Source organism: Hippopotamus amphibius, chromosome 11, assembly GCF_030028045.1.
Source record: "Hippopotamus amphibius kiboko isolate mHipAmp2 chromosome 11, mHipAmp2.hap2, whole genome shotgun sequence".
Lineage (NCBI taxonomy): Eukaryota > Metazoa > Chordata > Mammalia > Artiodactyla > Hippopotamidae > Hippopotamus > Hippopotamus amphibius.
The window spans coordinates 1,088,845-1,104,651 of NC_080196.1; the positions used below are offsets into that span (position 1 = coordinate 1,088,845).

Sequence of the window (15,807 nt, forward strand, 5' to 3'; positions counted from 1 at the left end):
TTGCCTTGCACGGTTCCTTTCTTTTTCTTTTTTTTTTTTGAAGTTAATGGATACTTTCCTTAAACGCATGATCATGAGTAAGTAGGTAGATATTATTGGCTGGCACAGATTGATAAAAATAACAATTCTTGGTGTACTTGCATAGTTTCTGATAATAAAACTTTCCTATATTTGTTCCTGTGTAAGTAATTCTATTTTTCCTCTGGCTGCTTTAAAATTTCTCTCTTTAGCATTTACTTTCAGTAATTTGGGAAATTTTTGGCTGTTATTTAATTCTTTTCCTGTACCCTCTCCCCCTTTTTCTCCAAGACTCTGATTACATATAGGTTAGACTGTCTGATTTTGTCTCACAGGTTAATCAAATCGAATTCTGTTTTTTTTTTTTTTTTCCCTCCAGTCTTTTTCTTCCTGTGCTTCATCTTGGATTATTTCTAGTTTTATGTCTCCAAGTTTACTAGTTTTTCTTCTGCAGCATCTAATCTGTTCTCAATGCCAACAGTGAGCTTTTCATTTCAGATACCTAATTTTTCATCTCTAAAAGTTCCATCTGGCTCTTTAAATATATTTCCCTCTCTCTCTTCGCTATGCTCATATTTTTCCTAAAATACTTGACATACATATAACAGCTGTCTTACCTTCCTTATGCGCTCACACCACCATCTGCTTTTATTGATGGATTTCCCCTTGGTTTTAGGTCACATTTTCCCACTTCACGACACTCCTAGTTTTCAGTTGAACGCTGAACATTAAGAACTTTATGCTTTTGAGTCTAGATTTTACTGTCTTCCTTTGAAAAACGCTGGGCTTTGCCATGGTCGGGACCAAGTTATCGGTGTCCAGTCTGAGCCCTTTGAAGTTTGTGTTTAAGCTCTGTTAGCCTTAACAGAGAGGGGGTCGAGAGCAGCCTTCACTGGAGGACCAGTCGCATCGCCAAGGCAGCCCTTTAGGGATCTTACTTCATCCCCTGAGTGATGAACGGGGTCTCTCCATCATGGCCAAAGCCCATGTGCCTCCCAAGCTTGAACACTCTGAGAACCTTCAGTTTCACCTCCCAGGCAGTTCCTCGTCCAAGCTCGTGGAATTTCTTCTCATTCAACGCACATTTCTGGAGGTCTTTTTCTTTGCAGATCACACCTTTCTAGAACTCAGCCCCATGATATCCAGGTGCCTCAGACTCTCTGAATTCTGACCTCTACCTCCTTAACTCAGCAAATGGCTGTTCTCTGTCGGAGCTCCTCGTCCACGCTCCCTGGTGGAGGCTGTGCTGCAGGAAGCCGGTGACCACAGCGCTCACCTCACTGGCTCCTTTTCTACCAGGCATCACGGTCCTGCACTGCCTGCTGTCCAGCAGTTGTTTTATATATTTCATACAGTTTCCTAGTTTTTCAAGATAGGTTTAATCTGATTTCTGTCATTCCATCAAAGCTGAAGTGGAAGTTCTTCTTACATTTTAAAAGTGAATCTTGGAAAAATGTTTGGCAGTTTCTCAAAAAGTTAAACACAGAATTTCCACGTGACCCAGAAATTCCACTCCTGCGCTCATAACCCACAGAACTGAAAGCAGGGACGGAAACAGATATCTGTACACGCGTGTACACAACACCACGATGCACGCCAGCCAGAAAGCGGGAGCAGCCCCGCTGTTAGCAGAGAGGACGGGTACGCTACAGAGGTCCATCCACCCAGTGCAATGTGACTCAGCCTTGCAAAGGGGGGACGGGCTCACACGGGCACAGCAGGGATGGGGCCTGAGGACCTGAGGCTCAGCGGGGCACGCCAGTCACAGGAGGACTAACACCGCGTGACGCCACGACGTGAGGTTCCTCCAGTCGTCAGATTCAGAGACGGAAAGGATGACGGCTGCCAGAGGCTGGGGGAGGGGGTGGGGAGATAAAGGTCAATGGGGACGGAGGTTCACTTTGGGGAGAAGAAGGAGTTGTGTGGACGGATCGTGGTGATGGGTGCACAACACTGGATGTACTTAATGCCACTGAATTGGATGCCTAAAAATGATGAAAATGGTAAATTTTATCTTCTATATATATCTTATCTCAACGAAACAATCACCAAAAAAGAAGCTTCCATTGAGAGTGAAGGATTTCCCCCAAATCTTCCAAATATTCCAATAAAAACCTGACTTCAAAATTCACGTAACGCCACAAGTAGGTATAGCCGGTGGATCACTCCAGCGCAAAGGGAAGCCCTGGCCCCACGGCAAGACCCCGGCGCGACGTGCGGACCCGGCAGCCTCGCTTGCTAGTGTGGTTTCCTGACTCGGAAGGCTGCGTTGCACACGTGTTGGCTGTCGCTGTTTACAGGGAAGACACACAAACGTCCGGGGGGTGGGGCCTGCTCTCAGTGGTTCAGAGAAAGGAATTTTGCGGGTGATGGATTTGAAAACCTTCTCTAAGTTTTATGGTTTCAAAATTTTAGAATATAAAGTGAAAATATTAAAAAAAAGACTGTGAAACGTCCTCACAATGACCTGTTTGGAGGACTTAGCGACAGGAAAATCCTAGTAAAACCACGTGGAAACCATGACACAACACTGACAGTTAAAACATCGAACACCTTAAACACATATTTAAAAATTAAAAAGATAAAAGAAATTTTCAAAAGACTGAGTTTAGATGGTGACAAACACTTGCCTTTCACTATCACTGGGACCAAGTCTCTGCTTCCTGCTGCACAGGCGCAAAGAGGGAAAAAGACACACTGCAGGCAGGATGGCGCGCGAACGCCCGAGGGACGCCCGTCACGCGTACTCACACGATGGTTTTTCCGATGTGCAGAAACGACTTCTCCACGAACTCCCGGACGCTGTGGACCTCCCCCGTGGCTATGACGAAGTCCTCGGGCTCCTGGTTCTGCAGCATCAGCCACATGGCCTAGAGAGAGAGGCAGAGCCATGTGAAAGCCGCCCCAGCCGCCCCGCCGGACCACCACGTCGCCAACACGCATCGCGGCACAGGGACCGCGCTAACAGGTAAACCGAGGCACACAAAACGCTCCGCAGTTTATCTGAGCACACGCTGGTTCCTGAGGTGTTCAGGAACGGGGGCAGGCCAAAGCAAAGCAGTGATGGGAAACCCTGGGGAGCCGGGCAAGCGGCCGGTGCACCGACGCCTGGGACTCCGGTGCAGGGACTCTGGCTCCCGAGGGCCAAGGGCCACCGTGTTTAGACGCTGTAACCTGCGGCGGAATCACCTGGGTCCTCCGGGCACAGCCCGGGTGCGCAGCTGGGCAGCTGTTTCCGCCTCTCCGCCTGCGGCAGCCCAGGGCAGACGCGCAGCAGGGCCGTGGCCTGCGGTCCACAGGTGCAAGAGGCTGAGGAGCGTCTGCACCGAGGAACCTTCTCATAGGATATTCAGGAATCACGGCAGGAAGGCAAGAAAGCATCATCTAAGGACAGGTGTGTACCCTCCAAAGTAGGACCAAATTCCTTAACAATGAAGTTGGAAATTTACCACTGTGGTGACATCGTAAAGCAAAATAATCAACACTCCTTTAATGGAGAAACAGTCACCTAACGGACAGCGCTTTTACCAGTATCTGGCAGTGAAGACGTCTGAGCAGAGTTAGTTTCAGTAGCAGCTTTTGAAGGTCGGGGGCTTGGTGGGTGCGTCTCACAGACGGGCTTTTTCAAGGGGAACCGGAAGTCTAGCTGCATGTGTAAGACCCAAAACACGGCCCCCAAACTCAGCTCAGACAGCTTTCACTGTAGCAGCCGGGCCTAGAGTTTCCACAGCTTGGAGCCTCACATGGCCTTAACAGATTTCATTTATGCAGGCAGAAGACGAAGATTTTTACAAAATCAAGTATGGCTGGTATCTGACTGCAGTCTCTTTAGGAAAAATCAAAGACAAAAAAACCCAAAACAAAACCAAACAATGTCATAACCTATAATGGAAAAGGGTCTGAAAAAGAACATACGTGTGTGTGTGTGTGTGTGACTGCATCACTTTGCGGTACACCGGAAATGAACACAACATTGTATATCAACTATACTTCAATAAAAATTTTTTAAAAAATCCATTTTTTTCATCACTGGCACCCACTTCTCAAAGAAAATAGGTGAGAGCAACAGGCACCTCATCAGAACACAGTCCCCAGCATCTCACGCACTGAGCTCTTGTAACATAAGGAAAACTGGTGGCTGGTGTCTCCCCAGCTGTTGTTGGATAAGCTGAAACACAGGTTTCTGAGATCAGTAGAGCAGCTTATTTTCTTTTAGAAAACACAATCGGCAAAGTTTAATTCCTCTTTCTTCCTCTGAATTCACGGCAGCCACCTAAAACATAAAATTGCACATATTTCTCCTGTACGCAACCCTTTTTCTTGCGACTATTTTGTATTTGGGTCTATTTCCAGATTGTTATAAATTGCATTTCTGTCCCATGGAAGACGGGACTTCAGGCAGCCCCACAGGCCTTGGAGAGGCGGCCCGCAGGCGGACGGTGGAGCAGACCCAGGTTGGGGACACGCTGAGAAGCACCCAGGGAAATCCCCCGGCAGGAGGGGGGTCACTCACATTCAAGAAAGATCTGCAGTTCTGTTTTGCATTAAGAGATTATAGTTGATGAATTCATTTATAATACTTTAAAAACGTCACATTAAATCAATAAAGCTTGATCGGTTTGTAAAAGGTGCAAAACGCAAGCTGTCCTCTTCGTGGGGGCGGCACGTGTGGCCCAGGGGGTCTGCGGGCGCTGTAGCCCTGAGCTCGGGGTCCCTGCCGCGTCAACCCCTGGACCAGCGCCCTCGGCTGTGCGGCTCCTGGAAGGCGCCCTGGTCGGGGCTCCAGCAGAGGCCGAGGCGCCCCTCTCGATGTCTGTGTCTGGAAGGTGCCCCTCCTGCCTGGAATGCCCTCCTCCCTGGGCCGGGGAACCCTCCTTCTGGACCCCCAGCGAGGGCCCTGGCCTGGGTCCTGGCGTGGCCTGTGTCTCCCCGGGTTTCCCTGGGACAACGGGCCAGGGCACTGGCTTCACTGGCCTGAGCTGCCCTTTGACCACCTCCCCAACTAAGCCGACCCTCTCTCCTCCCACACGCACACACACGCGTGCACACGCACACACACGCGTGCACACGCACACACATGCGTGCACATGCACACACACACACGTGTTTTGGCTTCAAAATACTTTCAAAGATTTTAGGAAAAATTAAATTATGCTTCTGGCTAGAATTTCAATCTGAACGTCTTTCACGAGGGATTAGTGTATATACTTAAGTGTGTTTTACTTGAATTTCCATTCTAAAAATAACATTTCAAATAGGCTTTTCAGAACTGCTCATATTATTTTATTTCTTTTAAACACTGTTGGGCTGGAATGGTTTTGAAAAAATCATATTTTTAATCACGTGAAAGAAAGCAAGGGCTGCTAAAAATAAAAGGAGAAACTATGATGACCGGCTGAGGGGTCACCTGAGACACCGGCACTGGCTCCCGGCACTCCTGCTGTTCCCACCGGGAATCTGGGCACCCGGGAGCCCCTCACGTCCACCCGAGTGAGGCCAAGAGTCTGCCCTTTCTTTTCCATCGGACCATCCGCGGCCTTTGACCTACCAATTTCTAGGCATTTCCTTTAAAGTTCACGCTGTCCCAGCCTGCAGTCAGCCCGGATTTATTTGTTATTACTGAAGAGTTTACTGGCTGCAGCCGAGGGAAAGGCTTTGTTTGAATTTCCACCGGGCGTAATGAATGGTCCCCGACCAGCAAATGGAGGCCGGGTGACACTCCGGGTCAGAAGATGACTGAGCCTGTGCTGTGCAGGGACCACGGGTCAGCGAGCTGCCACCGGCCGGGCCAGGCAGCGCGGTGCTGCTGTCATGTGCAGCACAAAGGCCCCTGCGTGGGGAGCGCCCGGCCCGCGGCTCCTCGCACAGCTGCGCACGCTGACCTGGTCCACTGCGTCTCTGCTGGATGGCACGGCCGAGCCGAAGTTCACCTGCCCTCACCTTCCCATTCTCACGCGGGACGCGGCCCCCGCCTCGGCGCCGCCGGCCCAGGGGACAGGCCGCGGGCATCTGCGCTTGGGGCCCACGTCTCCAGGAATGAGGGCCCCTGAGGACTCGACGGACGTACCACCTCCTCACACACCTGCTCACTGCCGCCCCGACCCGGCCACCGCCAGGAGGAAGGACGACGAGGCCTGGAGAGCGCGAGGCTCCGGGCTCTCCCACACGAGAGTGGCCCTGACGGCGAAGCGCAGCCCGGCTTCCAGCCCGGGGCACAGCCACGCGCGTGAAGGCATGGAAGGCCCAGGGGGACCGGACTCCGCGTCATGGGCACCTGCAGGCCCAGGCGACACGGTTACAAACATCGGCTCCATTTAGACACGTGCTCTCTTGGAATGATGCAATGAACCCATCTGCTTTACAAATCTAGTTTAGAGAAGTCAAAATCAAACTTTAATTTAAAAAATTTCCATAAAAAAAACAATACTCTCCCACACCTACTCTTTGGCCATTCAGATCACGAACGCGGAAGTCCCAGGGAAGCGGCCTCCCTCCTGCCTCCGGGAGCCGGCGCGCCCAGCTGGACCAGTGAAGGAGAACAGCCAGAGCACATCCCACAGCCGACTCGCTGCCCTGATTCCACGCATGCCTTCCAGGGTGTGAAAACCTGGATTCGACAATTGCTTCCACCGCGCCATCAACCTCCGGCTCAGTGCCCCAGCCGCGGACACATTAACTGGGCTGTCATCCATGAATAACGAGGCTTGTTAACCAAGGTTATGTTTAACTACACTTATCTGACTGCTGCCTTTTCAGCCATGTGCTTTTGTGCTTTACGCGCTACACACACACACACACACACACACACACGGGGAGAAAGTCTATGAAATAAGTCGAATACAAATCAGAGGCCTTTGAACAAGTGGAGGTTACAACTGCCCATAAAGGGTTCTCGCTGTGGAACTGTTCACATACGTGTTCTTTACGCTTTGCTCAGCAGCTGCTTCCATTGTGAGCGGCTGGTGTCTTCAGCTTGACCCAGGACTTCAGGGAGCCCCGGGCTGGGCTGGGCCTTGTGCTCTGGGCGACCCTCAGGTCCGGGCTCACCCGGGGGAGTGCAGCTTACTCTGACACAGCTGGGAAACAGGTGCTAAAGAACCAACATACGAAACTGCATTGAGAAAGTCATCTGGCATAAAATCAAAACCTCGATCTATTAATTTCTTTTTTTTTAATGAGTTTTTTTAAAATTTATTAATTATTTATTTTATTGGCTGTCTTGGGTCTTTTTTGCTGTGTGCAGTCTTTCTTTCGTTGTGGTGAGCAGGGGCTACTCTTCGTTGTGGTGCACGGGCTCCTCATTGCAGTGGCTTCTCTTGTTGCAGAGCACGGGCCCTAGGCACGTGGGCTTCAGTAGTTGCAGCACATGAGCTCAATAGTTGTGGCTCACGGGCTCTAAAGCGCAGGCTCAATAGTTGTGGCGCACGGGCTTAGTTGCTCTGTGGCATGTGGGATCTTCCTGGACCAGGGATCGAACCCGTGTCCCCTGCATTGGCAGGCGGATTCTTAACCACTGCGCCACCTAGGAAGCCCCTATTAATTTCTTCATGGGCAAAAATACTGTGGTTTGTGGATTCCTTTGATGAAAGGTCTTTTAGACATTTTAAAGATACGAAGTTACTGGACAGGAAAAAAGTCATTAGAGAGTAAATTTTTAAAAGCACCAAAAATAACACAGATTTAGCAGGCTACCTAGCTCTTGCTGTTAGCGTACATTCAACGTTGATACCAGTGCACTGACGCAGGCCAGGCCAACACGTGCCCTGCCCTGTCCTTTTGTTCCGCCAGGTCCACCGACCTACGAAGTCCGAGGCTAGAGGTGACAACCTTCAGCCTGAAACCTCCGGTCCTCCTGGAACCACTCGGACCCAGTTCCTCTGGGACACCATCTGCCCTCTCCATACACAGAGTCGGGTGGCGCAGTTACTCATTGACCTCTGAGTACACTGTGTCTCTTCCACCCTTCCACGCGCTCCTCTTCTTTTCCAGGCAGGCCCACTGTGCGCACGTTGTACCTCTTTCCTTCTGTGTTCAGGTCTGTTACTCGCTGCCCAATCACATTTCTCCTTGTTCTTTTTCATGTTATTTTATATGATTTCCTCTTGCTTATTCACCCGATTGTGTATAATATTTATTTTAAATTTTCTTGCTAATGTGGCTTCCGCCTCTGGAATGATTTTCTCTCTCTTGTCCATGTCTTTCCTGACCACTTCTAGCTTAACTCTTTCATTTACTTCAAGTCCAGAGTCTGCGAATGCCGACCGGGCCGGACAGTAATGACTGCAGGCTTTCAAGCCCCGTGCTGTCACGCAGCCGCTCAGCTCTGCTGCCGCAGCACAGACAACCCAGGAGCTACTGCAGACTGGCCCTGGCCCACGGGCTCCAGCCTGCCCACCGTGGAGCCCAGCTGCGCGCCTGTAGTTTCCTCGAATCCGTGGTGTTTTCCTCCGCCCTGTCCCGTGTCGGCCTTGTCCTTCCCTTGCTGCCCCTCCCCAGGTCTGCTCACCTTCCCCACGGTGACTGCGGTTTGAACGAGGCCCCACGTTTGCTGCAGAACCGCCGGAGGAGGAACAGGAAAGTCAGGGCGGGCCTGCAGCTCCATCTCAAAGTCCTCCCCAAACGCTCTCTCCGTCTCCGTGCCTGGACTCGGCTGCCCTTGCCTCCCGGCGCTGAGCTGGTGAGTGTGGCCACCAGGCAGCCCTACCCAGGCCGGTCTGCACCGCCCCTCAGCCAGGAGGCCAGGCCCGGACAGCGAGACCGGGGTCTCCTCCTGCCGTGCTGCGGGACAGAGTGGACATCCAGAGACAGAGACATTCTCCGACCCTGTGTGACGTCACTCTGTGGGTGAGTTCGAGCACACTCCCCAGGCGGCACGCATGCTCGGCACCGCACGTCCTGGGTGCGCCCGGAAAGAACACCGTGCACCCAGAGTCACGTGCCCACGGACGTGACGTGCGGGAGAACCGTCACGGAAGACGCACGTACGGACCAAGGGTGCTGCTGTCCAGCCGCCCCGTCCCGGAGCTCTGGCTGAAACCTTCTCAGCGCTCGGGACTCGGAGTCGGACGCCGGGGGGACGGCTCCTCCCCGCTCCCGGCTGCTGGCCACGCCGGCCTCCGGCCCCGGCCTGCATCCTCCGTGCGGGCCGCCCCGGCCCTCCTCCGCGCGCCCTGCCCCACGGCCTCTCGCCCAGCCTGGCCCGGCTCCCTCAGAAAACAGAAGCGGCAAGGCCTCCTGAGGCCTCGGTGAAGCCTGAGCCTGGAAGCGACCCGCTATCCACCACCCGCTCCGCGATGGACTCCAGTGGCAGGCGCAGCCCAAATCCAAACAGAGGGGACCCCCAGCCCGTGAGAAGCGTGGCCAAGTCACACTGGGCACGCAGGATGGGCGGGCAGTCCCGCGATGCCCGTCGTGTCAGCCGATTGTTTCAATATAGCAATGAAATGCTCGCGTCTGCCTTTAACACAAGCACGGCCGCCGCCGCGGCCGTGTCTCTGGGCAGCCCTGCCGGCCTTTAGCAGCGTGCGGTTCCGGTCAGGTGCACAGCAACTCAGGGACGCACACCGGGCACACGGGCCCTGACACCGGGACTGTCACCCCTCCCTTCCCAGAAGTGCTGCTTCCGGGAGGCCCGCCGCCTACCTCTTCCAGGTGCTTCCAATGACCTGCTCCCACGCGCATGCCCTGCGAGCCACCCACACGTCGCTCCTGGCTCAGCGGGGGCCGTGTGCGAGCCCGGGGAGCCCCGCGGGAAGCGCCGGCCACCCACGGCCACCTGGCTGCTGCTCCTGGCCCGGGGCGTCACCCCCCCACCCCTGGGAAGCAGCTCTGACTTCTCCGCGACCTTCCCCTCACACCTGTCCTGACTCTCCTCTGACTCTGACCTTAGGAACCCAACTTCTGGGCTGGTCCCGGGCTCCCCTGAGTAACAGGTCTGAGCCTCGCCACAGACCTCTGGGTTCCGGTGCAGACAACCGCTGTTACCGGGAACGACACCTTACGAACAACGCATCACGTTAATGCACTTAATGTGCATTAAGGGAAATTCAGACCGGGCTTTACAAGCTCAGATTCCCTAAAACAGTGCTGCCCAACAGAAATGCAGTGCAAGCCATGTGTGTAACTTAACGTTTTCTATCAGCCACACTAAAACAGGAAAGGAAAAGATGAAGCTACGTGCAGTGTTTTATAACCCAATATACGCAGCACACGGTCATTTCAATAGAAATACGACCGAGATACGTCACACTATTTTTCTATGCACTAAGCCTCCGAAGTCCAGTGTGCACCCTGCGTTCACGGCGCATCTCAGCTCAGACTGGGCGGTAACACAGGGGGCTCGAGGGCAGGAGGGCCCCGTGGAGGGAGGCGGGCCATCGCCCGTGTGTGCCCCACCCTCATCCCGCGGCTCCACCTGCCCTGCCAGGCTTGGGGGGCGGCGGCCTGCTCACCCCCGCGCACAGCTGGAGGGATAATCCCTCTCCCTCCTCCTCTGTCACCGTCTCCACCGCCTGACTTTTCCTGGAGTGATCTCACGGGGGATGCCAACTAGAAGACAGGCCTTGAAAAGTAGTCTAACCAGCTCCCAATTTATGACCATCTGACATTGGAATGCTTGTCTCACTCGTGTGCAAATGGGCAGCGATACCACACCCCCGCCTCCCCATGGGAAGAGGCACTTTCCTCAGGATGACAGCCGGCAGAGCTCAGAGAGGAGGCTCCAGTCTGTGCCCCTCAGGGTCACCTGGAAGGTTAACACACAGACCGCAGGCCTCCTCCAGCCCCGGAGAGGCCGACGCTGCCCGCCCGGGTGAGGCCTGAAAACCTGCATTTCTAAAGGGCTCCAGGGTGAGGCTGATTCTGCTGGCCTGGGGACCACACAGAGCACCCGCGCTTACGGTGGGGCTCAGACTGGGAGTCGGACCACCTGGGCGAAACCCCAGCTCCAGCAGCCACTGGGTGACTTCTCAAACATTCCTTAATCTTCCAGGGCCTCAGAAAACTGAGAATAATGGTACCTACCTCATAGGGTTGTTTTAGGATTAAATTAGCTAATATCTGAAAAGTGCCTGGAACGGTGCCTGGGACAGGGTACGTGCTCCAGGGCTGCGATTTATCGTGATGACGACGGCAGTGACCATGCAGCTGGAGCGGGTTCCTGGCGCCTGGGAGAACCCAGTTCCTCTCCAGGACCAACCTCCTGCGTCCGTACGTGGCACCGGGCAGGGAGAGTGGAAGGGGGCAGTGCCTTTCACCCGGTTCTGTTAGAGCCATGGCTTTACACAACTGGAGGGACCGCAGAGATGCTGTCATTCAGTTCAACTCACAAAAGGCGGGTAAGCAGCTGAAACCAGAGAGGTGATGCGATCCGGCTGAAGTCACGCAGCTAGTTTGGCCAGAGGTGGGACGCGAGCCTCAATCCCCTGCTTCGTCGTCTTTCAGCTGCGTTACCCTCCCGTGCATTTTCCTATGGAAATTCTGCTGTAAATGGTCGTTAGCCACAGCTGCATGGAGTTCTGTGGACCAGCCCGGGGACCCGACCTGCTGGTATTTACGGAAGCGCGCGAGGTGCTAGGCGCTGGGAGGATGGGGGGATGGGTGGGGGGCAGACACGGCAGACGCTGCACCTGGCTCAGGGACGTCCACCCTTTACACAGGAAAAAGGTTTTAACAGTCCCACATTTGATTTAAGGAAGAACTTCTGAGACATAAACTCCAGGGAGCCTCCAGGAGACGTCAGGCGTGGGAACTTCCTACAGCCTTCGGCCCGAGCAAGCCCACCCCACCCACAGCCCGAGCTGGAGGCCGGCGTGCAGGGCTGCACCCAGCCAGGGGGCCGTCCCGGCGCCTCCCGTGTCCTCCCAGTCTCTCATCAAGGATGGACACGGACACACGCTGGGCCAATCGGGGCCTCAAAAAGCCTGTGATCAGAGGCCCAGAGACTGAAATGCGCAGGACGGCGCCGGGCACCGGAGATGCCTGACCGTCGTGGGGTGGGGGGTCGGCACCCTGCGGGGGCCAGGGGAGGCCTGAGGCCCTGGGAGCAGCGCGGAGCCCGGCGGGAGGCGGGCGGGCGGCGGGCCGCGGGCCTGGGGGAGCGCGGCCAGGGCACTCCGCTGCCCCGGCCTGGGAAGCGTGCCCTCCAGGTGACTCCTGCTCCACCTGGATGTCTTCGCGCTGGTTTCTCTCCTGGGGCAGAAGCTCGGAGGGGGACCCTGGGGACCCGTCCCCGCGTGGGTGGGGCCAGCCGCGCATCCGGCTGTGCGCTCGGCGCGGAGGAGGCAGCTCCAAGGGGTGGGGCAGCACCCGGGCCCCAGAATCCACGGGGAGCAGGGAGGGCCACCACGTGCCCGAGCCGCAGGGGACCAAGGGGCGACCGCTGGCCGGAGCGGGGACCCGGGGCACACCCCTCGGGGGGAGGGCTCCGAGGATCCGCCTCTGTCTGCGCCGTAACCCACGCGCGCATGCGCGGTACTGGCCCGTCCAGCATCCCCGAGGACCCCTCCCCGGGGCCGGCACGCAGCATCTTCCTAAGGGGGCTTGATGCCTGTTCAACTCATTCACTTAAACTCATTTCAAGCCTGTTTCCCCACAACATGCTGATTCACAAAAATCAGGATTTCAATTTAAAAGTCTTTCTCCCCTCCGTACTCTTAGAACTGCTTGAATAGACTTAGATTTAATCATTCTGCCTTTCATTTCTGGTTGCTACATATAAGAACACCCCAACATAAACAGTACCTAAGCTTGGCTCTTCTGGGAGGTCAGGCTGCTCTTATTAACTCGGTCTTGCCGTGAGCGTCATGATTGCTTCCCAGATGCTGACTCAGGAATGTCCTTGATTGCAAGAGATGGGACGGGAAGCCAGCTATATTTAAGAAAACATCTCTTGTAACAGTAATATTTGAGCCTAGTGACATGGGAGGAGAGAAATTCCACTACATATAAAAAAAAATAGTAATTTACAGACAATATCCCCTCCACACTGCTGACAATTAAACAAAAAGCTCCTTCATGTCCTCCAAATTAAAAAAAAAAAAATCAAGAGCGCTCTTAAAAGTTTGATTATTTTAAAGACACGTAGATAGTGACAGTAGATTTTTTTGAGGCTTTATAAATTTAGAGGAAATCTAGAAAATCAGGCCTTTGATAAATTGAATTAATATGTTCCAAATAGTTAACATATCTCGTATTTAAAAATTCTAAAAATGCCCCCCTCCAAAAAACAAGAACAACAACAAAAACAACCAACCAAACAAAAACCTCAGAGAAGCTTAACTCAAAAGACTGTACTCTGGAGAATAAACCTTTATTTTTTTGGAGACTAAACTTTTCAGGCGTCGGACAAGTACCGATGACTGCTGGAGACCCAGGATTAAGAATAGAAAGTTGTCTCATCCCGTGAAACACCAGAAGCGGTTCCCCCGGCAAACACTGGCGGCCGAGGGCTGAGGGGCCGTCTTTCCTGTTACAACAACACAACATTTTCGCAGTTGTCCCATAAGAATGAACAATGTCTTCACTGTCTTCCTGAACACTGATTTAGTGTTGAATTTTTTTGCTATGTCAATGAGTGTCAAAATATTGTTCTTCTAATACATGAAAGTATTTGCATAGAGCTTTATGACTGCTCCTTAGATGTTAGCCAGAGGCAAAATAAAACAGAGACACTCCAGTTGGGAAATCTCCCAGCAATGAAAAGCAAGAGTCTTTAACATATTCTGCGTTTCTGCCAATTTTTTCCCCCACCTGCACAATGGTTTATTTACCTTCCAAATGGTGAAATTAAAAGCAATATTGGACACAACAAAACTATACTTCAACAGTAAGACCCAAGGATTCCATTTCCCTGAAAATGAAACAGAAAGTTTTCAAGGAGGAAGACAAAAAGTCCAAGAGGAAATTCTAAGAACCTGACGTGAATTAAAATAAAAACCATATCAACCGATTACAGAAAAGCCAAGACACATAATCAGCTGAGACATGTTTCCCAAGTCATGTGGTTCTGCATCTTCTCATCTCCAGGTGCTCCACGGCCTGTCACTGTTGGCACTTATCCCAGTTATTTAGAGAAACAGGGTCACCACATTCTCCGTCTCTTCAAGTTGAAGAGCCCACAGCCAGGTATCCGATGGGTTTTCGATTCTGTTCTTTCCCTCCTTCCCACGAATGATCTGGCCTTGGTGGTTCTGAGGAAGAGACACCATGTCCTCTCACAGAAGCGCTGGTCCAGCTGACGGGTTACTCAGCACGAAACCGAGGGCCGGGCCGGCTGCCGTCGGGTCGGGGCAGAGCAGTCTCAGAGCTCGGTGCCAAGACAGGCCCGCGAAGGCCGCGCTCGACCGCGGAAACCAGACCAGCCTTTCAAGGCGAGCGTTGGCTTGCAGATGAGCAAGCAGACCAGTGCTGAAGCAGCCGCCGGTGCTCTTGTCCTTACTGGTCACAAAGGCTCGTGACGCAAGGCTCGGCCGGGGTTGGGGGTGGGGGGTCCACGCCGGCTCCCTTGGCCCAGCTTTCCGGGGAGTAAGGGGGCACCGGGGGCGGTGTTTACGGGAGACAGACGTTACCACGTGGTGTGAACCCTCCCGGGGAGGCGTGCGCCGTGTGGTCCGCGGGGTGACCCACGTTCACAGACGTGCGGGCGTTTTCTCCGCACGCACAAGGGTGAAGGGTGTTTAGAAAACTCACAGCATCGTAAAGCCAAGTTTGAAATGATCCCTTAGTTTTTCTCTTTTCTGTGACACTAGGTAATGCTGATAATTTGTTTCTAAATCAGTGTTGATTTAAGAAGTTATTGAACATTTGCTGCAAAAGCCATAAATTAATTTAAGACACTGGTAATTTTCAAGCAGGAAGGCGTGTGCAGGCAGAATATTTAGTGTCCTTTTACTGCCCTTGTGAATGAGTCAGCGTGAGGATCACACTTTCTGCTACGAAATCCCTTCTAAAATCACGGAGGGAAAGGCAAGTGGCTGGGAGGCACGATGTCAGAGCTTTGGGACACATGGGGAGGTGCTGCTGGACCCGGGCCCCTGGGCCGACCCCAGACCAGGCAGCAGGTAAGGAGCCCTCCCCACCTGGCCCTCCGCCACTGGCCATGACGAAGCTGCGTAAGAGAAATGAAGAGGCACAAATTCAGTTCAGAGACCCGCGCGAAGACCACGCACGTGAACTAGGTCTCCGAGGAGGTCCGTTTTCCCCGGCAGGGAGAGAAATCCCGCGTCTCCCCACGGGCACCCCCAGGCCTGGTGGGTGGGGGATGAGCGCGTGCCTCTCACGGCGGCTGTGAGCCAGGGGGTGGCACGGGACCCCCCGCAGGCGACCACGACCGGTTCTCGGGCGGCACCATCCCCTTCTTCCCCGACTCCGCGTCAGGGTAGGACCACCGAGGAAACGGACGAGCGTGGGGCTTTTGCTCCTAAGGGCGAACGGTGTCCCCCAGGTGGGGAAACCGCATCACCTGCCGGGACCCCAACCCGCTTCAGTGGAGACCCCCCTTTTAGAGGCCCAACGGGAGGATCTGGGGGGAGCAGGGCCAGCGCCCAGCTGACGCCGGCTCCTCCTCTGCTGGAGGTGGAGGGTGAGGGTGAAGACGCGAAGGAGAGAGAGTGGAAACACCTTGGGCCCAGCAGACCGGGCGCCAGTAGCCGCGGGACCTCTCTGTGGTCAGCTGTCACGTTTTCACCACATGGGGCAATTCCACAAGCTGAGCCTGAGGTGCGAGACCCTCCCAGAGAGACCCGCCCGCCCGCCCGCCACAGACGGCAGGACGTGAAGGCCTCGCACACT

At 54.0% G+C, this 15,807-nt stretch overlaps 1 protein-coding gene across 3 annotated transcripts in view; it reads right to left on the reverse strand.

The window, feature by feature from the left end:
• The window catches only part of GMDS (GDP-mannose 4,6-dehydratase), a 454,717-nt gene that overhangs the window by 70,412 nt on the left and 368,498 nt on the right, over positions 1-15,807 (reverse strand). For 2 of the 3 annotated variants that reach the window (XM_057698405.1, XM_057698407.1), the window contains exon 8: positions 2,770-2,888. The exons of the other annotated variant lie outside the window; for it this stretch is intronic. In XM_057698405.1, the coding sequence (XP_057554388.1) occupies positions 2,770-2,888 (119 nt within the window). The remainder of the gene's footprint in view (positions 1-2,769; positions 2,889-15,807) is intronic. 3 annotated transcript variants of the gene reach the window in all.